Source organism: Denticeps clupeoides, chromosome 17 (assembly GCF_900700375.1).
Source record: "Denticeps clupeoides chromosome 17, fDenClu1.1, whole genome shotgun sequence".
In the NCBI taxonomy this organism is placed as follows: Eukaryota; Metazoa; Chordata; class Actinopteri; order Clupeiformes; family Denticipitidae; genus Denticeps; species Denticeps clupeoides.
The window spans coordinates 4069224-4090640 of NC_041723.1; the positions used below are offsets into that span (position 1 = coordinate 4069224).

Below are 21417 nucleotides of genomic sequence, written 5' to 3' on the forward strand. Positions count from 1 at the left end.
TTATCACAATGATCCATTTATTCGTGACTTGGTATGAGTGAACAAAAAAAGGAGCGCACCACCCTCCACCGTCAGCACATTAACAGCATCGGCTCCCCAGATGCAGACTCAAACAAAGCACTATGACACATGCTGATAGGGCCGTGTCCCATGCTACTGTCACCAGAAGACGCTCGCACACAGGCCTGGCAGGGAGTAAGTAGCATAATGTCAACCAAAATGGCTTCACCACCAATAAATAGGAGTATAAAAAAACATAATAGTAAATTTAGTTTCCTTATAAAAAAAAAAAAATTAAACATAATCATAAAAGATAGCGAAGGCACTGAACAGAAACCACCTTGGCAGTCCAGGTTTTCCAGAAAAAAAAAAAGATATTTTTTTGGCTTTGGCCAACAATAATAATTAATGAATTGCAAAAAATAATAATACTTAAATAACATAATACTATTATTATTATTGTCATAATAATATCCAGTCAAGTTTTCCCATGATTAAACTTTCTCCTAACTAATGCACCAGTCACATCCAGTTTGGCAGGAATCGTGTTTGCATCTTATCTCTTCTCTTCTGCTGCTGTTGACGTGATCATAGATTATTTGGGTGTTTGGATAAAAATGTTGTCACTTGGTGGTGTCACTCTGCCATACGTCTGGGTGGGCGCACATACGCCCCAAACCCAGTTGCGTATTCACTCAGCTGGCAAACACTCAACTGGCGTACCCAAACAGGTCTCTGGTCTCTGATCGCAACCAAACTCAAGAAAATAAGATTCTGCCATAACATAAAGCAATATTATTTTGGAGAATCAAAAACCAAAGCGTAATTTAAAAAAAATACTAACATAGTATAATTTGATCACTGTAAATCCAGTTGACAATACAACGCAATACAAAAAAATGCAATACAATAAAATACACAATGGGTGCCTTTTTTTCTTTTTTTTTTTTTTAAACAGTACCCAGGACCTTCGCTGCACACTTGGGCCTTCAGTGTAACCCCGGATATTCACGTTCTGGGACGTCGGCACCTTTGCGGCCGACCCAGAACGATTAGTTTAGTCTATTTCGAGGCAGTTCTACGCTTGCCGTTTGACACTGAGCTCAGCCACAAGTCTTGCTGGGAAATCTTTCCCGGCCACGCCGGTGGCCAGGGTAGGCTGCCCTATTATTGTGCTTTATTCTGGTGTGCGGGCAGGGCTGAGGCACTTTAAGCCAAAATGTAAAAGGCCAAAGATATGTGCCCTGTTGAACGCGTAGCCTACAGTCATTACACTCGCAAGTCAAAACGGGGTGGTCTGTGTCCGAATCTCCGTCTTCTCCAAAGTTATCTATCGGCTAAATGTATACGCCCCAAATTGCGCACTTTCCAATTCATTTAGCTGATCTTCAATTCAACAGGGTATTCAGAGACCACAAGGGGGAAATATAGTTACCTTTATTGCCTGTTAATTCATTTGCATATTCAAAACCAGTGGAGCTTCCTTTTGTGACACTGGCCTTTGCAACTTAGAGTTAGGGTACTTCTATTTATTTACCTACTTTTGTTTTCTATCTAAAAAATGCTGATATAAAAAAGACAATGACCCTCTGGGAAATGTACTATTGATGAATTGATGCAAAAGTCTATAACTGTAAAGTATCTTTTTCCTCAACTTTCATCTACTTTCACTTTTACCTTCTTCTCACCATACCAAAACGTACTATTTCAACACTTACATCACCACTCCCTCGGCCTTCATTTCCAGTCAGGATTGCACCACGAACTGGAAATCCATCTTTCCTCACCACTCTGGTCATCAATACATGCACTACTCTAACCGTTTCCATCCAGGCACCTCTACTCCCTACGTCACACATACCATCAACTCAAAGAAATACAAGAAAACATTAACTGACATTGACAGCACAACCTACTGCGTCTGACACTGAGAGGTGCAGCAGAGTCTCGGCACCTGAAACCAGACAAGCACAAAGAAGCCGCCACACAGCGACACTGATAAGATCCTCAGTATCCTCAGTATGTCTGGGAATTTGCTGCCTCATCACTGATTCTTTTTTATAAATCCTCAGAGAAGTATTCAAAGTTCAGCAATAACACATGACCTGATTCAACTGGTCAATAATTAGCAGACCCGATGCTTCGAAGAAAATGATCACAATCAGGCTGTCAATGTACAAACTAACAGAAAGGCCTTTTGAAACTTTGTCTGTTTTGTGATCCAGGGAGAAGCACAAACTGCAGAGAATGTGCTTTTAATTACAAGTGAGAAGACTGGATTTACTAATAGCACAATGGTATTCAAAGGAATGCAAAGGCACCCATTGTTCCTCTGTAGAAGCCTTAACCTTGACCCTCCCTTAAGAAAGGCACTGAGCTCTCAGGTCCTGGGTCTTTAAACATTCAAATCCAAAAGTCAATCTGGTGATGGCCTGAACCGGCATCTGTTTCTCCGTTTTAAAGGAAATGACATACATAATTTCATACGAACCACTAAGGCACTTCCTACATATTCCCATACATAACATGCGTACACGTTAATATTTACGCCATATATGCATTTGTCATGATACATGTGACCTCGTTTAATGCGTTCGGCCTTGGTGATACATCAAATACACAAGCTGAATGACTTGGATAACACGACCATCATATATGTCAATTCCACTCAAAGGATTGGAGAACATTGAGCTTGTCACTCTTCCAGTTCCAGGCAGACCACACCAGTTTTGTATCATCACTACACCTACGTAAAATATCAATAAATAATTAACAATTAACATTGACAGTTCTTTTGGAGCAAGACCCTGGTTTGATTTCTGCTAAATAAAAATAATAATAATAATAATAATAATAATAAAAAAAAAACACACAAAAACATGCTCTGGGTGAGTTTTTAAGGTGCTTTTGTAAACTCAGTCTGGCTTTCTATGCTCAGTCATATATATATTTTTTCATTAATAAAAGGGAGGGAGAATTTTAACTTTCCTTTTACCGAGCATGTAAACATCTTGATGGGAGGCTACACTGAACCTTCTCCTCTAGAATGCCGAGCCCCTGGGACTGGGCTCTCTTTGGGTTGAACAGTACCAGCATTTGCATGTATGTATGACCGTGCGTAGAACCGGCTTCCACGATGGAGAGGTGGTCTAAGTTTTTCCCAGCGCCCAGCTGGTCGTCAGTATTAGGCACGCACGGGCATACACACATGCTCACACACATACACACAAATCCATGCCACTTCCTCCCAAACACACTTAGGTCAGATTGCTGCTAATGTCCAGAGCTTGCTGGTACACCTGAGTCATGTCGTCGAGGTCTCCCAGCAGGGAGAAGCTGCTGTTGTCCCCCGGCGAACCGCGAGGTGCCCGGCTGAACTTGCCTCCGTGGAGAGGGGCGGCCTGGAGACCCTTGAAATTGGCGAGCTGGAGCAGATTCTCTGCTGACACGCAGCCCCTGATGTTGGGCCGGGGCGCAGCCGGGGGCCAGTCGGGCCTGCTGAAGGAGCCGCCGGGGAGGGCCACGCCGTCGTCACCCACGATGCTGGACGGGCGACTCTGGCTGCGCGACAACCCGGCGTCGGTGGGCTGGGGTTCGCCCAGGACCCCCATGGACGGCAGGGCACTGTAGGTGGAGTACTTCCCGTTCCGCTTCAAGATGCCCTTTCTCCCGACCGCTCTCTTCGGAGGGGAGTTGGCGATGAGTGGTGTGATGCCTCCTCCGAGCAGGTCGGAGGACTCGCTGCGCTCCGGTGAGGAGTAGTACCCTGATTCCCGTTGTTGGTTATTCTTCAGGATTCCCTTCTTGGGGAGACTGAGCACCATTTTGGTCGGTGAGCCCACTGCCATGGCAGGCCCCTCTTCCTCTTGTGTAGCACCAGATGCCAAGTCCCCTTTCGAGACTCCCAAGGTAGGACTCAACTCGATCTCCTCTAGACTGGGTGAGCGCTGCTCGTCTGAGGGCCTGGTCTTCAGAATACCCTTGGGTCTCTTCAGCTCCAGGTTGTCCTCACCAGCACAGTTTGGCGTCCCAGCCTCGTTCTCCTTCTTGGACTTTTTGGGCCGTTGCCGGACGAGCAGAAGTGGGTCGGGACGGGTGGCCTTGTTGGCTCGGGGCTCTGTGCGGTTCTGCCAGTCGATGAGTCGAGCCAGCATGGGGGAGCCCGTATCACGCTGGGCCTCGCAATCACAAACGCTGTTCTTCCAGCCCCAGTTCACCCACCAGTGGTTGGCGATGTCCTCCACCGTGGCCCGCCGTTCGGGGTTCACCATCAGCATCCAGCGTATCAGACCACGGGCGTCTGCCAGTGGAGAACAAGGCGGTTAGTAAATGTTGCATCCGTTGGCCATGAGAGATTTCTCATCCGAAGAGTTGACTACCTGATGACTGGGTAGGCTCTCTATACTCCCCGTTGCTGATCTGGCGAATGAGTTTCTTGTGATCTCCACCATCGAATGGCATGGTTCCATAGACTAGGGTGTAAAGGAGCACACCCAGCGCCCAGCTATCCACCTGAGGAGAACAAATAGAGCCTTTTAAGTGTATGATGGATGAGCACAATTCATAACCGTTCGAAGTTTAAAAAAAAAAAGAAGAAAAAAATCCATCAAATCCGTCCTTCCAGGATTTCTCGGAATTGACAGCCTAAAAGGACAGATTTTGCAAAAATACTTGACAAAATTTGAAACAGGCTGTTCTGCTTATGAACAACAACCTTCCTTCAGTTAATTTTGGTCAAACATGAAAAGAGATTGCGGTGATTGGACAAAAGAGGTTGGCTGAATGTGTGTTTAATGAACTTAATTAGCTAATATTGATAACACGTGAATAATTAGGTGGTAGTATGCACCTATAAATAAAGTGACGTGATTGTCATTGTAATACACAGCACACGGTGCACACAGTGAAATGTGTCCTCTGCATTTAACCCATCATGCAGGCGCCCTGGGAGCAATGTGTGGGGACGGTGCTTTGCTCAGTGGCACCTCCGTGGCACCTTGGCGCATCGAGATTCGAACTCGAATGTCAACCTTCTGATTACTGCCCTAACTACACAACACATTGGTTTATCAGTGTTGAACATTTGTAGTTTAGGCCAGTACTTACTCTGCTGAGATCAAGCCGATAAATATATATTTGTTTCGACAGTGTTAAAAAAAATAGCAGCCGTACACATATAGTTGCGCATTGCTATTGCATTGTGTTACGGGCCTAACAAATCTCCATTGTTTGCAACACATCACCTCTTCTGCTGATAACAGCAGCAGACATCCTAAATGCCTGTCCCTTGGGATTTATGTTCCGTTGTTTGCAGATGAACCGTCTCTCGGTATCAGTCAGCGTCTCCCATCTCTCGTCCCCTCATTATGCAAGCGCTTTTCTTTCAGAAGACCCTGGGTGAGTTATATAAAGGCTTTAAAAAGGGGGTGGCAGAGTGGAGATAGCCTTTCTCGGGCACAGACTCCTTGCCAGTTACTGATTAGCAGACGCAAGGGTGGACCAGCAGGCCCGGCTTGTGTTAGAGTTCAGGAAGGCAGATAGGGACTCCTGAGTGATTGGACTTCCTCTTGGATTGTTTCACTCCGGGCCTTTCCCTGATCTGTCGGCTTTGCTGAAACACTCTGAAAGTGACTGAGTGATTAACATTGTGTTCCAGGCGCTTTTACTATAATTTTCCCACTGGGACTTTTTGCAATTTCGATTTTGATCTTGTGTGTTGCTTTTATGTTTGCAAGTAAATTGCAGAAAATTATTGCAAATTGAAATGTCTAAAAATAGAGATGCACTTGCTGTGATGTGTGCAGCTGCCATGATATGTTAACTACTTCAGACCAGCTTCTAAACAGAAGAGGAATTGCATGAAGCTATTTCTCTCCTTCCTTGCCTTGCTGGTGAAGCCGTTTGGATGACCACACACTTTGGCACTCAAGAATCTCGGGCTGTGCAGCTCATTTAAGATGCTTTTGTGGAGACATATTTAGAGCACAACAACCATGAAGTCTTCAAAAGACACCATCTGTGGGCACCAAACTGTGAATCTGGGCCTGTTTAAAAAGAGCCAGCGCAGGATAATCCCATCAAAGGGCCGGTCGTAATGCTTGAGCTGCTTTTTGGGTTTGATCGCTGAGAAGCCCAGACGGAAAGGTCTCGGAGATTAGCACCCACCCCGGCCGAAGGAAAACAAGGCCCCGCCGCTAAATTGTACATCTTCGCAGGGCCATAATTACCTCTGGGCCACGGTAGGGTCTCCCGTTGACTATCTCAGGTGAGGCGTACAGGGGGCTGCCACAGAACGTTTGCAGGAGCTTGTCCTTGTGGTACAAGTTGGAAAGGCCGAAATCAGCAATCTGTGCGGAAGAGAACAACAGAAAGGACACATCACTGGGCTGATCTAAACACGCAGACCAGCTCAAACATGCCTGCCTACAACTGTGACGCTAGTCTCTTGCTCAGCGGTGTTATCAGGAAAGTGACGTCATGGCAGCCCATGAATCGGAAAGCAATGAGTTGGGAACTGCCTCTGCAGGTTCCTGATAACTTTCAGCCCAAAGGTCCCCTCCCCGGGCCTATAAGGAGGAACACCATCCGACGTGCAAGACTGTTTCTTAGACAGTGGGTCAAAGGTCAACATACAGTAGTGTAGTGTAACACACTCGCCTATGAACCAGAAGACCACAAAGTCCCAGGTTGAAACATCACTTACTACCATTGTGTCCCTGAGCAAGACACTTAACCCTGAGTGTCTCCAGGGGGGCTGTCCCTGTCACTACTACTAAGTCCCTCTAGATAAGGGCGTCTGGTAAATGTTAAATGTAAATGACTAAAGTTAGTTGTCACTGCTGCCCTAAAATTGGATAAGAGGTACATCACACTTACCTTAATGTTACAGTTTTCATCAAGTAGCACATTTTCCAGTTTCAGGTCCCGGTGCACTACTCCATTCTAAAAAAAAAAAAAAAAAAAAAAGGTCACAAATAATAAATGATTATTCAATAATGGGTGGTAGTAGCCTAGTGGGTAACACACTCGAGTATGAACCAGAAGACCCAGGTTCAAATCCCACTTACTACCATTGTGTCCCTGAGCAAGACACTTAACCCTGAGTTGCTCCAGGGGGGGACTGTCCCTCTAACTACTGATTGTAAGTTGCTCTGGATAAATAAACAGTTCACACGCAATCATTTTCATTTGTATGTAACTATCACAAACTACCTCAAATTACACACTCTGACACTTTAAACAGTTTGTACTGTTTTCTATGCTGTTTCATTTAAAGTAAAGAGAAAAACTGCGGCACAGATTCGAACCAACAACCTTCTGATTACGGGGCCGCTTCCTTAACCGCTAGGCCACCACTGCCCCTTTGTACTTCCTTACAGTTCTATATGGTTATAGAACTGAAAGGACCCACCTAACCATGACTAAGTTGACTGAGTGGTTTATATTTTAATATTTATCCTAACTGATTAGCAATATTTGCTTGTTTTTATATCTCTTTTATATCGTCACTATTTTTGTGAATATAAATCAGCTCCACAAAGTCAAACGAGGGCAGAAAGGCAGAGCAGCATCTGATTTCAAGAAACGTCTAACATCTGCGTCGTTTCAAGAGGAGAACCCTGCAATTACGTACCAGTGTAAATTATGTTCTCACAACAGTCCCGGATTAAAAAATAACTGTGTTGTTAGCAGCCATTAACATGTGGCGCGCAGCGACAGTCATTTGGCAGCGGGAGCAGAAAGGGCCGAGTACACGTGTTCACACGCCACTCTTTTGGACCAGACGGCCAGGGAGGTGACATCCTTCTTGTGTCTGTCACGTGCGACCCTGACCCCGCAATCTCCACCCCGCTGCTGTCCGCGTTGACTCATTCCCCGCGCGACACGTCACGTTTGGGGCTCTCCCGGCCAAGGGCCCGGCCCTCTATCCCCGCTGGGGCTGAGGGCGGGGCTGTCGAGCAGAGCTGGGAAGAGTCTGAGCCTCGGGGGAACCCGGCCGCCCGTGAGCGGAGGCCAGGGAGCGACAGGGGACTCCGGGGCCAAAGGGGAACGAACCGGGCTGGAGATCCTCGGCTTAGGGCCTGTTCAGCCAGACCAAGCAGAATTGTGCGCTACTGACAACACCGTGTGGTGAGACGGCACCGCGCGACTCACAGATCCCCTCCCTCGCCGAGAGGAGCCAAGACAAACAGGCGAATCCGGCTGACGTCTTCGTCGGGTTCCGTTAAGCCACCTCACGTGTCGCAGCGAAGGCAGGGCCCGCGACCAAGGCCCCTGCACCGCAAAGCCGTGGCCGGGCAAGCGTACCTTGTGGCAGTGGTGCACGGCGGAGACGATCTGTCTGAAGAAGTGTCGGGTCTCGCGCTCGCTCAGCCGCCGGCGCTCGCTCATGTAGTCGTACAGCTCCCCTTTGCTGGCGTACTCCATCACAATCACAATCTTGTCTTTGTTCTCAAACACTGCAGGGGAACAAAAGGGAGATCAGAGCGGCACAGACCTAGACGTAGAACAACTAGATACGGGGCCAGAAAAAAGGGCAGGTCAGCCAATCGCGCCACCATTCGAGCGTGGCTCAATTAAAAAAAATACTGGAAATCCATGAACACTAAAAAAAAATTGCAAATTTTCTTTGTTTTGTTTTTTAAGCTGCACAGGCTTATAGCTGCTAGTAAAAATGTAAGTAACGGTTGCAAAAGTTTTTTGTGCCTGCTATGCTTTCTTGCCAGGTCTTTTTGCAGGCCTTGCATGTACAGTACAGGCCAAACGTTTGGACACGCCTTCTCGTTCAATTAATGAACACACGTGGAGTTATGTACTTAACAAAAAGTGGGGACCTGGCCTCCACAGTCACCGGACCTGAACCCAATCCAGATGGTTTGGGGTGAGCTGGACCAACAAGTGCTAAACACCTCTGGGAACTCCTTCAAGACTGTTGATAAAGTATTTCAGGTGACGACCTCTTGAAGCTCATCGAGAGAATGTTCATTCATAGTTTTGATGCCTTCAGTGAGAATCTACCAATGTAAATGGTCATGAAAATAAAGAAAACACATTGAATGTGAAGTGTCCAAACTTTTGGCCTGTACTGTACATGTATGCATATTATGTATCTAAAACATAACAGGTCAGTTCTTTCCGCAGTGGGCAAGCTGAGGGTTTTTAAAATCGCAACGCTTTTGTTAAAGCACGTCTTATGCAGACACAGAGACACACACACACACACACACACACACACAGGCCCATGAAATTCACTCATTCCTCTAAAAGCCTTGAAGTTGTAAACCCGAAATCTCCTTTTAAGGAACACCCCTCCCAGCTTTTTGGAAGAGTGGGGCCTTGACAGCCGTCCAGGAGGCTAACCACGTCTCAGCGCTGCTCTGGCCATTACATCAGCGCGCTGTTTCACGTGTTCTTGTGCTCGTGCTCTTGCGCTCGTCCCTGGAGGGGCAGCAAATCGCACCCCCACCCCTCCATTCGGCTTTCTGGAGGTGCACTGAATACAGGTAAAACTCGATTTTTTTTTCCGTTTATCTCTAACCTCTCCACCTCCCTCTGTACGTGGACTTTCGGATCCTTCGACTGTGGTCAGCCCCCTGGAGAGCGCAGAGCCTGTAGCCATAGCAACGGAGCAGCAGCGGTGCTGACGTGCGGCAGCCGAAGTCTTCGAGCCGCTGGCAGCGTGGCGGGGTGGGATGTGGGGATGTGGCCGATGTTACCCTGACCTGGGGTGACCCGCGAAGGTGTCCGTTCGTACCCGACGCGCCTCACTCTGCGGTGGGTCAATTACCCGCCTTACATAACCGACATGAGCCATAGCTGACTAGACTACACCCCCCCCCCCCCTTTTCAAGCCCCTCTTTGTTCCGCTGCTTTTCTAGGGAGCCCGGTAATTATCGGCCATTGTCACGGTGCCACTCACTGGTCTCTGCCTCTGCTGTGCTCTGAGTGGGCTTTTCACCGCCATAATTGCCCCGTTCTTCTCCCGCGGCGTGTGCGCAACTCGGAACTGTGGCCCTCGGTGCGCGTGCGGCCTCCAAACGCTGTCGAACGTCCAGGGGAGACAGGAAGAAGGGCCGCAGCCCATCTACCGACCCGTCTCCGAAATGAGGTCACGGGGTCGCGGCGGGCCGGCGCGTTTTTCTGCTGATGGACGCAAAACGCCTGGGAGGGAAAAATCTATCTGCGCGCACATCTGTTTCAGCTTCGCCTCGCACAAGCGGTCGACTGTTGACGCGGGTGTTGCCGGATGCACTTCTCCGCCTATACGTTCCCAGCGCCGTCCTGGGGGCGCGCCAGCCCACAACAGTAAACGCCGCTGAACACAGTGTTTGCCGGCAGAGGCCCGGAGGGACAGGCTGGCACCGAGGCTGCTGGCGCGGCCCCGGTTTTAACGGGGTGTTTGCCTAATCGCTCGCTCAGCCTCGCAAAAAAAAAAAAAAACGAGCCGACCACAACACTCGCCCACTTATGACACTCCGCGGCGGCAAAATGGATTAACCGAGAAAATGGGGTAACACACTCGCCTATGAACCAGAAGACCCGGGTTCAAATCCCGCTTACTACCATTGTGTCCCTGAGCAAGACACTTAACCCTGAGTGTCTCCAGGGGGGGACTGTCCCTGTAACTACTGATTGTAAGTCGCTCTGGATAAGGGCGTCTGGTAAATGCCGTAAAGGAGAGGAAAACGGAAAGCGCATGAGCCGAGGAATCCGAGGCCGTGTTGCTGTGGGGTTCTGGCCCCGACGTGGCACAAGAGGAAAAGCCTCCCGTGGGGTGCAGCGGGCCGATTATACGCTCGCGTTTCAGGGCGCTGGGGTTTCGGTCCGCGTCCCCGGTACAGTTGGACGGGAGGCAGCGGGCCTCCGTAGTAAAACCTCCAGCCAGCTCGCAGATTTACGGCGTTCGTTATTTGCAGCGCTGGCTGGCGTCGGTCCGAATCATCTCGAGTGACAGGGTCCTGGCGGCCTGAGGAAGTTCTACTCAGGTCTGGCCACCTCGCGGGGAGCCGGGTCAGAGGAGCTGCGCGGCACCAGGCCTGGGCAACAGCTGCGGGGCTGAAAGCGGCAGCAGATGTCCTGGCTTGGACATCAAGAAGACGGAGCGGGGGAACAAGGAGAAGACGAGCCCCCTCTGATGTGGCGACGGCAGCCCGCATGCACCCCCAGCGCGCACCCCCAAAAACACACACCGACACACTCGGCCCAGACGTCTGGAGATGAATAACATCCACAAAACCGGGCCGCGGCCCAGATCTGAAGAGTGACATCTTCTCGCGGTTATCGCGCGGCGGAAGACTCCACACGGAGAGGGAAAGTGGGGCGGGGCGGAGGGAGAGGAGGAGAAGCGAGGGAGGGACGGACCTTCGTAGATAGAGATGATGTGTGGGTGGCGGAGGGACGACATGATCTCGATCTCCCGGCGAATGTGCACCATGTCCTGCTCGTCCTTGATCTTCTCCTTCCGAATGGACTTGATGGCCACCTGAGGAGGAACGAGAGAGAGAGAGAGAGAGAGGGAAAAAAAGACATGAGAGACTTAACGTGGAGACAGGGCCTGTTCTCATAATCGTATGAAGGCCGGCCGCTAACAAAAACCTGCTTCGAAAGAAGCTGCATTCACTCTGAAATGAACAGATTGCACGATGAAAAGAAGTCTGATGAAACTTCCATCGTGACATCGCCTTTTCGGGGGTCGTTCCTTACTTCTTTTTCATCATTTCAGCCTGAAAGGTGTGGATGCATGTTTGATTGTAGTTATAACCATCTAATAATCACTACAGAACCAAAAACATTCCACTTTCTGTGTAATAAATGCACCATATACGGAGCCTTTTGGATGAAATGACCCCTCTTCACGATATCCTGGATGGAGATGAACTGGTGAACGCCGCGCCACCACCTGTACTTTGGACGTTGCATAACAGTTATCTTCTAAAACACAGACATTAGGAGGTCTGGGAGCCGAGAGCCTGACAGAGGAGTCATTTCAGCGTCCGGGCGTGTAATTTAAACGCTCGGGAAAACAACACGACACGTGGCGCCTTTAATGGAGGGCCTTTTATTCGCGTGCGCGTGTTCCGCAGTTAAGACATACCTGTGAACTTTGCCATCAGAAATCACGCGACGATGCAATAATCCTTTTCTATGATGCCAACAGTGACTAGGAAACAAATTGTGCCCTTATTTAAAAAAACACACACACGGCGTCCATATCTTGACAACATCTGACCTCCAGTTGACGGGGGCACTTCGGACGAAAGGGAGCTGCTCAGACACTAAAAATAACGACTATTAGCCCGGCATCTTCATGGGCTGTAAGTTGCACCGATGCAGGCGGCAGAGCAAGGAAACAACACCGCATACCGCCGCTGCCCCTTGACACGAGTTTCCCTCGAAGCACCAGAACGCCCCCCCTTAATGAGCACCGAGACATGCGGGTGATGTATGGACTCCACTCGGCAGAGGGGAACTAGTGGCACCGGGACGTGGAGCGTTTCCTGTTCGCTCCCCGGCATGAGCCTCGTGCCCATTTTTAGATTTATAAAAAAAAAAAAAAAAAAAAAAAAAAAAGCGGAATGAAATATTTCTGGAGCCTGAGGGGAAATCCTGTGCGATTTCGGTTACAGCGACGGCTTTGACTCCGGGATGTGGAGCAGAAAAAGAAAAAAAAAAAGCCGAAATAATGGCCGACCTTCATAAGTCACCGCTGGGCCGCACATAAAGTATTTCTGGTTGCCTCGGCTGCTCGGCAGAACCTGACATATTGCCTCAATAAACTCAGAGCCTCGGGAGGTAAAGGGCTTTGTTACATGGAAGGCGCGTTAACAGACACCCGGCGGGCGAAACGCCGGGCCTACGGTTCCGCCGCAGCAATGCGCCGCTCTGTTTTCACTCCTCTTTCGAGCCCCAAAAGACAACTTTTTTTTTTTTTCTGTCCTGGGCGAGGACAGCTAAACCAGAGGCTACGCTCGTCTTCGAAAAGCCAACCAGTACCGCATGCCGCAACAGTGCCAGCGCAATTACGGTGTATGGCCGTAAAAGAAAAAAAAAAAAACACGGAATAAAAGGAGGTATAAAAAGACAGAGGAACGGGCGTGGATTTTCCACATGCCCTGTTGCGGTCTTGGTGAAGCTGTTCTTTATTGGTGAGGCCGCCTTGCACTGTTTTCCATTACCTCATGAGGCTATCGTCGGCAAAAGGTACTCACCGCACACCAAAAAGGCCACGACAGGGCTCAGGGGGGCGCGGCCCCCGCGTAGTAAAAGGCGTTTGTTGTCGCCGTTAAGGCGTACGGACGCCGACGGGCGGAGGCTTTCAAAAGCTGCACGGTGTTGGGGCGCACACACCTCTCCCGTCACCGTTTGCGCGGGACCTTTGTAGGCCCGCCCGTCAGCAGGTTCGAAGCGAGAGGCCACGCCCAGTTTTCTCCGCTCGTTAGAAAGCAGACGGGGGGCCACCGGCGGGCCCTGTAGCTCTTGATAGACCTCTGTGACGCCCCCCAACGTGAAGGAATGTGACCCCCGCTGTCGGGTGTGATGCGACTACTGTACGTCGTCCACACACACACACACACACACACACTCACCTCTCAGACCCTTCACAGGATATTAACTTCGTACGCGCTGCTTTCATTTCCTGCTGAAGATGGCCTTTCATGTGTCACTATCCACTTTCAGACCCGCTGTCATCGCAACCTTTTCAGTCTCACACACACACACACACTCACGTACCATCTTTACACACGTGCTGGTATTCTCACACGCGCACACACACACACTCTCTCTCCACTTTAGCAGGTGTGTGTCTGTGTCTGCGTTTCTCATCGGCAGGCCGGGGAATGCGGCGGAGGCAGCGGGGCCGCGCAACGGTCTCACTCCGCTGCTATCTCCCGCATGCGCGCATGTGGCTTTCATTAGGTCAGAGGTCGTGGACTCGCGGCATAGCTCAGTAGGCATAGACAGGCACGTCCTCCTGTCCCGTCCAGGCTGCCCGGCTCCACTGAGGCTCGGCGCGGAGTCGTGCCAACGATGCGCGAACACCCGCGCCATTTAAAGCGCCGGGGGGGCGGCGGCTTTCTGTCACGTGACTCACGGGGGCCCCGCAAAAGCCAGACGAGGAGTCCATGCGCCGAGCGGAGGGAGAAACGGTCTCAGCGGGAGACGACGGGGTGCGATCAAAGTCTGTCCGTCTGCGCTCTGTATGTGCGGCGTGGCACGACACCCCATTATTCTGCCATTATTCTTGATGATTATACTCCCATCTACAGAACACAATGGGTGCCACTCACGGTTAATGAAGACCAACTGTCCATCATCCAAAAGCACCCAAAAGGTGTCCATGACACCAATTAAGCAGTTGTAGTTGCCAGGCGACCAGATGTTCTGTACAATTAATCATTCCAAATGCCAGATGCCATATGTCGGGTGCTGTTGGACATCGTGGAAAGCCGTTACTGATTAATTACCTTAGCAATGTACTTAATTATCCATTTTTTCTTTACTTCTGTTGCTATGGTAGAAATCCCCATAGAATTACACTCTAATCAGGACTGCAATCCCAAGAAGAAGAAAAGAAAAGCTACACCAAACCAAAAAGTTCCATTAGCGTGCGCCTCTTGGTGTTTTGAGGGGGCTTATCCGACGGCCACCCTGCCCGTCAGCCAGCTCCCAAAAAAGATGGGATACGAGCGCGCCTCTGGCCGGCCGCCCAGAATCACAATCAAGCGAGGGGGGGGGCACTTAGCGCGCCGCCACCACGGCCGCGGAGACGCTAACTCTGCACCCAAACAGAGGCCCTGAAGCCCAGGGCCTAGCGGGTAACACACTCGCCTATGAACCAGAAGACCCGGGTTCAAACCCCACTTACTACCATCGTGTCCCTGAGCAAGACACTTAACCCTGAGTGTCTCCAGGGGGGGGACTGTCCCTGTAACTACTGATTGTAAGTCGCTCTGGATAAGGGCGTCTGATAAATGCCGTAAATGTAAGTGTTTTTGGTCACTCGTGGTCCCCTAACCCCAAACGTTAGACGTTCTGAGCAGAAGGCGACTTTATTGGCAGGTTTCGAGTGTGTAAGCGTGACCAAACATTGCTGCATCCTGGCCAGTTCTTTCCTCCGTGGCATCTCGGCCATGCGTGACTCCTACTGGGTCGGGTTGCGGTGACCTCGCGTTTAAACGTCCCCCCCCCGCCCCGCCGCGACCTTTTTAAAAGAGTTCAAGAACGAGGCACACCGGAACAACACTGCATGAGATATGGAGGGGCCTCGAACTCAAGCGTGTCGCAAGAAGCCACGCGTTACAAACCGTGCGCCCCCCCCCCCTCGCCATACCTGATGCAGGGAACGTTCCTCCCGGGCCGGGCGCAGGGGGTCGAACGTCCGCGGCGTGTGGAAACGCTTTCACCCGTCGGCCGGGGAGGAAGGCGCAGGATCCAGGTCCCCGAGGCGCGATGGAAGGGCCCGACAGGTGCCGTGTGGATCCCGTTAACTCGCCGGCTGCGGTGTCCCCGCCCGAATATCTTACACGGTTGCACCTGGCTTGTAACCTTGTCAAGATTCAATAGGAATTTACGGAAAAAAAAAAAAAAAGAGGACAAAACCATCTGCCCTTGGTATTCTGGACGGGACGCCACGCTGAGACCAAGCACGCGTGCTGTCAACATTACGGGGCCCCCAGGGCCCAATGAACACGAGGGGAAGAGCTCGATGCGTGTGCCAAAAGCATTAAGATGGCACCCCCCCCCCCCGACCTGGTGGTTGCCGGTTCGAATCCCGATCCGCCAAGGTGCCACTGAGCAAAGCACCGTCCCCACGCACTGCTCCCCGGGCGCCTGTCATGGCTGCCCACTGCTCACTCAGGGTGATGGGTTAAATGCAGAGGACACATTTCACTGTGTGCACCGTGTGCCGTGCTGCTGTGTATCACAAGTGACAATCACTTCACTTACCTCGCGGCCGGACCGCCTCTCGATCGCCTTCTTCACCTTGCCGTACGTGCCCCGCCCGAGGGTCTCCAGCAGCTCGTAGCGGTGCTTCAGGTTGTGCTTGTGGTGGTGCTTCTTGACGCCCGAGCATCTCCGGCTGTCGCCCGGCGATGACGAGGGGGACGCCTCGGCCCCGGCGTGGCCACCCCTCTGGGGTGCCAGACAGGCAGGTTCCATTTCCGGCGAAGGGGGGGACGATTCTAATCCTTTCGCCCCGGGTTAAATATACTATCTAATAACTGGCAAATATCGATAATTATATATAATAATAATGATATATATATATCTTAGTATTATATATATATATATAATACTAAAACGCCTAATAATAGTCTCAATAAATAAATAAATAAATAATGAAGGTGGTGGTTAATTATACGAACATGTGGACTAATCTACGACTGTTTATGCTAATAAATTAGCTAATTCGAGGGCTCCGTTCTCCACCCGATTATCACGTTTAATAAAACACACGGGTTATTAGGAACTTTATAACGCGCAGGCTGTTATAAGGCGGTGTAAGTGTTGAGTAGCTACATCGCGCCTCGGGCCGGACTGCACCATCCGCGCATCAGCACCGCTCCACCTTCCCACCTAATCTAGTGTCATTTCGGGACGTCGCATAGCCAGTAGTCGTGCCGTGAACCGCAGCCGATGTGTCCGTCAGTCGCAGCCCCTTCGCGACAAAGCAGCGACGCAGATGAGCCTCATTTTGTCCCCAGACCAGGTGAGGCGTCGCTCGGCTGCTCCCTGTCCGTGCTGCCTGTGCTCCATGCCCGGGTCGGCGCCAGCCGCGCGTCGTGCTCGTCGGACGGGAAGCGGTCGGTGGTGCGCGCCGTGGCCATGGTGGGTTCGCTCCTCCTTCCGCCGCGTCTCCCTTCTCTCGGCGGGCTGCTGTGGTCTCGGGGAAGGAGAGGACGAGGAATGCGAGCGGAGGAGGGGTGGGCGGGGTTAACTCCTCTCTCTCTCTATCTTTCTTTCTCCCCTCTCTCTCTCCCTCTCTCTCTGCCCCCTCTCCTTCTCCCCTCTCTCCCTCTCTCTCTCCCCTCTCTTTCTCTCCTCTCTCTCCCTCTGTCCTCTCTCTCTCTTTCTCCCCTCTCTTTCTCCCCTCTCTCTCTCCCTCTCTCTTTCTCCTCTCTCTCTCCCTCTCTCTCTCACCTCTCTTTCTCTCCTCTCTTTCTCTCCTCTCTCTCCCTCTGTCCTCTCTCTCTCTTTCTCCCCTCTCTCTCTCCCTCTCTCTTTCTCCTCTCTCTCTCCCTCTCTCTCTCCCCCCTCTTTCTCTCCTCTCTCCCTCTATCTCTCCCTTTCTCTCCTCTCTCTCTCTTTCTCCCCTCTCTCTCTCCCTTTCTCTCCTCTCTCTCCCTCTGTAGTCTCTCTCTTTCTCCCCTCTTTCTCTCCCCTCTCTCTCTCTCTCTCTCTGCCTCTCTTTCTCCCCTCTTTCTCCCCCCCATCCCCGCCTCCCCTCCTTCTCACTCTCTCTCTCCCTTCTGCGGACAGAGAGTGACAGACACCAGACAATTAAAGATACATATCATTATACATGAATATACACAAATGCGTTATTTATTTTGAATTAGGGGTGTGTACTACACCTCTGCAACTGTAGGACTTTTTCTCTTATTGGACAAATCATCACCAACTCTGCACTGACACCACTCTACCCTGGAAGGGCGTCCCTTTCTGCATCACTCCTTCCCAACTTTTCTTCCTTTTTATTTTTCTCTCTCCTAGAGTTTTGTTTGTGTGCAGAAGGGTAACGTGTGTGTGGGGGCGGGGTCGACTGTAGGGCCTGTTAAAGCCCATTGAGACGTACTGTATGTGATTATGGGTTATATAAGAAATAAATGTTGTTGTTGTCATTGATATGTATCGCAATATGAATATATCACGATATATTGTGAAACTCGCAGGGCAGGGACTCATACCATCCACTCACACGGACAATTCAGATTCGCCAATTCACATAATGTATATGGCTTTGGATGGCGGGAGGAAACCGGAGAACCCTGAGAAAACCCACACCAACATGAGGAGAGCATGCAAACTCCGCACACATATGGTCTGAGCTGGGCTTCAAACTCACACCTTGGAGATGTGAGGCTACATCGCTGACCATTGCTAAGTCCTCAATCTCTCGGATCCTCCAGCATCACTCGCCTGGTACCACCACCTCTCAAGGTACGAGACTCTTCTCTGATTGGCTGGACAAACAGTCACTAAAGGCCTTCAAACTCAATCTAAAATACACGTGTGTCTTTTCCATCACAGGTACTTCCATGACAGTGTTCAACTGAATGTCAAATAAATGAATACTATGACAGCCACTATCAGTACATACTTCTACATACAATGGAGAAATAAACCACGGCAAATAGTTCTATGCAAGACATCCTAAATTGTCACCCAACCATAATGGACCATAGCTGCGGAATTAGTGAAAGTCTTTACATATATGAAGGGATTTAACTGAAAAAGTGCGTGCAGTGATCACACGGGCATTTAAACAGGCATTTGAGGCATTTTAAACGCAACATTTCAGCCAGAAAAGTGCAATATATTTTAATACCTGAATTGTTATGCCAAGGGCTGTCAGAGGCTCTCTAATGATTCAATCATGACATTATCTTTAATCCACCCTGAATGATGAAGAGCACTTGTGAAATTCCTTGAAATCCTCTAGACAGGAGTGTTATAGTGATTACATGACTTTCTCTCTGTGAGTGCATTATATATATATACAGGCCAAAAGTTTGGACACACCTTCTCATTCAATGTGTTTTCTTTATTTTCATGACCATTTACGTTGGTAGATTCTCACTGAAGGCATCAAAACTATGAATGAACACATGTGGAGTTATGTACTTAACAAAAAAAGGTGAAATAACTGAAAACATGTTTTATATTCTAGTTTCTTTGCTCTGATTACTGCTTTTCACACTCTTGGCATTCTCTCGATTCAAGAGGTCGTCACCTGAAATGCTTCTCCAACAGTCTTGAAGGAGTTCCCAGAGGTGTTTAGCACTTGTTGGCCCCTTTGCCTTCACTCTGCGGTCCAGCTCACCCCAAACCATCTCGGCTGGGTTCAGGTCCGGTGACTGTGGAGGCCAGGTCTCCACTTTTTTTTTAAGTACATAACTCCACACGTGTTCATTCATAGTTTTGATGCCTTCAGTGAGAATCTACCAACGTAAATGGTCATGAAAATAAAGAAAACACATTGAATGAGAAGGTGTGTCCAAACTTTTGGCCTGTACTGTACATGTTTTTACAAAATCTTTTTCATTTTACACATACGGGAATTATTTGTACAGATATTTGTACAGATTCTTGTAAGACAGTCACAAAGAACAGATCACGTCCCTTGATTGATAGTTTCCTGGGCTTAATGAAACAACAATGCAACACTTTCAGAATAACGTGTATCATGTCACATGTCCTGCAGGCAAGTGCTGTAAAAATGCTGTTAAGAAAGAGATTAGACTTGTCTATTGTTTGAAACAAGGTTTTGTTGTCTGAGCTTGACAAAGGTTACACCGAGGCTGGGCTTGCAGGATCATAATTCATAAATATAATACATTTACTGCAGAAGGGGCAAACATGCCTAAAGATACGAGTGACCCTGTTTATGAATATGTTTAAAGCTAAAAAAATCCAAATCTGCTCATGATTCTCAGATGCCCAAAGACATTAGGCCACTTTCAGAATAAACTATTTCACTGTGACTCTCGATTTGGTTTGGTAGCGGGACATATATTCCCTGATTGGAAAGGGGAATGGGGGTGTCAAACAAAATCCAGTTAGATTAAACTGGTTCTCCGTCACCTTGATAGCTGGAGGTTTCGGTGCTTTTTGTGGAGTTTGCCTTCAGTGGGTGCCTGGAGTGTGCTCACTCTGGAACAGTAACCCGGAGATTTGAATCTGAGACAATACTTGGCCTTATTTGCACCCTGGCATGAGTACAAAAATCTGAAGTGATCTGCTGCCCTCTAGCGGATAATTTGCAGTCAACAGCCTACAACAGGCTCTGCTCTTCATCAAGATCGTTTTTTTTTTTTTTGGCCTGATTTTAGTATAATGACATTAATAAGACATAATCCTTGTGTACAGTGATGTCAACATTTATCTCCCTGAAGGTTGCGCTCCATGTGGCTAAACATCAGTTTGCCTTTTTTTTGGACAGTGTTAGTCTGCAGCTGTATTTGCGTCTGTGGGAATGAGGATAAATGGAGGAAAAGTAAACCAGTAGGCTTTCTTTTCAAGGCAAAATATCCATGTGTGCATTAAAATAAAGTACCGTGCAAAAGTCATAGGCACCTATACAAACCAATGTTTTTGCTACTTAACAACGCCTATCAATCAAGGTGCAAACATTTACTGTAAAACTTCCTCATTTTCATGAAACAATGTTCCTATTGTGCAGTATTGTTCTCCATCTGTAGACTTTTGCTTTTAGGAGATCATTCATTAGTTGCCACTTTCCCTTTTAAATCATTATTTTCTATACTGCCTAAAACCTTTGCACAGTACTGTATATGCTGATTATCTGCAACAGCTACGACACAAACTTCATCCCTACCACCACCGTCATCATCCTCGTCACGTCAACTCACCTTCTGTTTGGAGAAAATAAAGACGTGGATGAGCCACAATTTCCTTCAACCGAACAGTTCCTGGTCAGAAGCCATCATTTTCGGCGCTGCCCATCAGATTAAATCTGTATCCATAAACCGTATCACCTTCTCAGGCCACAACATTCCCCTGTCCTCAGCAGTCACTAAAATGGATTCAGATCTCACCTTTTAATCCCATGTTATCCATCTTTGCCATATTTCTTTTCACCACCTCCCAAATATTGCCAAACTCCACTCTCACATGATTGATCCATGCTTTTGTCTCATCTAGACGGCATTACTGCAACACACTTCTCTTTGGGCCTTCCAGCAATGTGCATCCAGGGGCATATGTCCAAAGCTAGGATCCGGATGCATGTTCGGAAGCATGAAGGAATCACTCCCGTTCTCTACTCAAACATCGGCTACCACTCTCTGCCAATTTTGTAATTCCGAAAGGCCAAGCAGGTCGATTTCTCTCAGTAAATAAATGAATTATGCATACATTTTTCTTTATGTAGCTCAAGGTATTTTCCCTTACAAATAATAATCATATAAAAGTATGCACACATGCATACACACACACATATAAACATTAATTGCTGATTATATTGAAATTCATATTTCATTTATTCAGCCAAGGGCTCTGATTTATTCAATATATTCACGTTTTCAAAAGCCTGGAAACATCTGGCAGCAATCACAATGCAAAAAGTATTTCAAAATCAAAGCACCGTGCCAACATACTCGGAAGGAACTGGCACTTACTTGGCAATGACTGTCAAAGTTTCAGGCCAGTTTTTTCCCAGGCAAATACATTGAC

At 48.8% G+C, this 21417-nt stretch overlaps 2 protein-coding genes across 2 annotated transcripts in view; one reads left to right on the forward strand and one right to left on the reverse strand.

Moving 5' to 3' along the window:
- nuak1b (NUAK family, SNF1-like kinase, 1b) lies at positions 1-16950 on the reverse strand. Its single transcript, XM_028958789.1, has 7 exons — positions 15949-16950; positions 11362-11482; positions 8308-8459; positions 6877-6942; positions 6228-6347; positions 4380-4512; positions 1-4300 (listed from the first exon to the last, which is right to left on the reverse strand). The coding sequence occupies exons 1-7, from the start codon at positions 16159-16161 to the stop codon at positions 3258-3260; spliced, it is 1848 nt and encodes a 615-aa protein (XP_028814622.1). The 5' UTR covers positions 16162-16950; the 3' UTR covers positions 1-3257.
- Positions 9469-21417, forward strand: part of mov10l1 (Mov10 like RNA helicase 1) — a gene marked incomplete at its 3' end in the record, with an annotated part of 22675 nt that continues 10726 nt past the window's right edge. Inside the window, exon 1 of the mRNA XM_028958790.1 lies at positions 9469-9503. The remainder of the gene's footprint in view (positions 9504-21417) is intronic.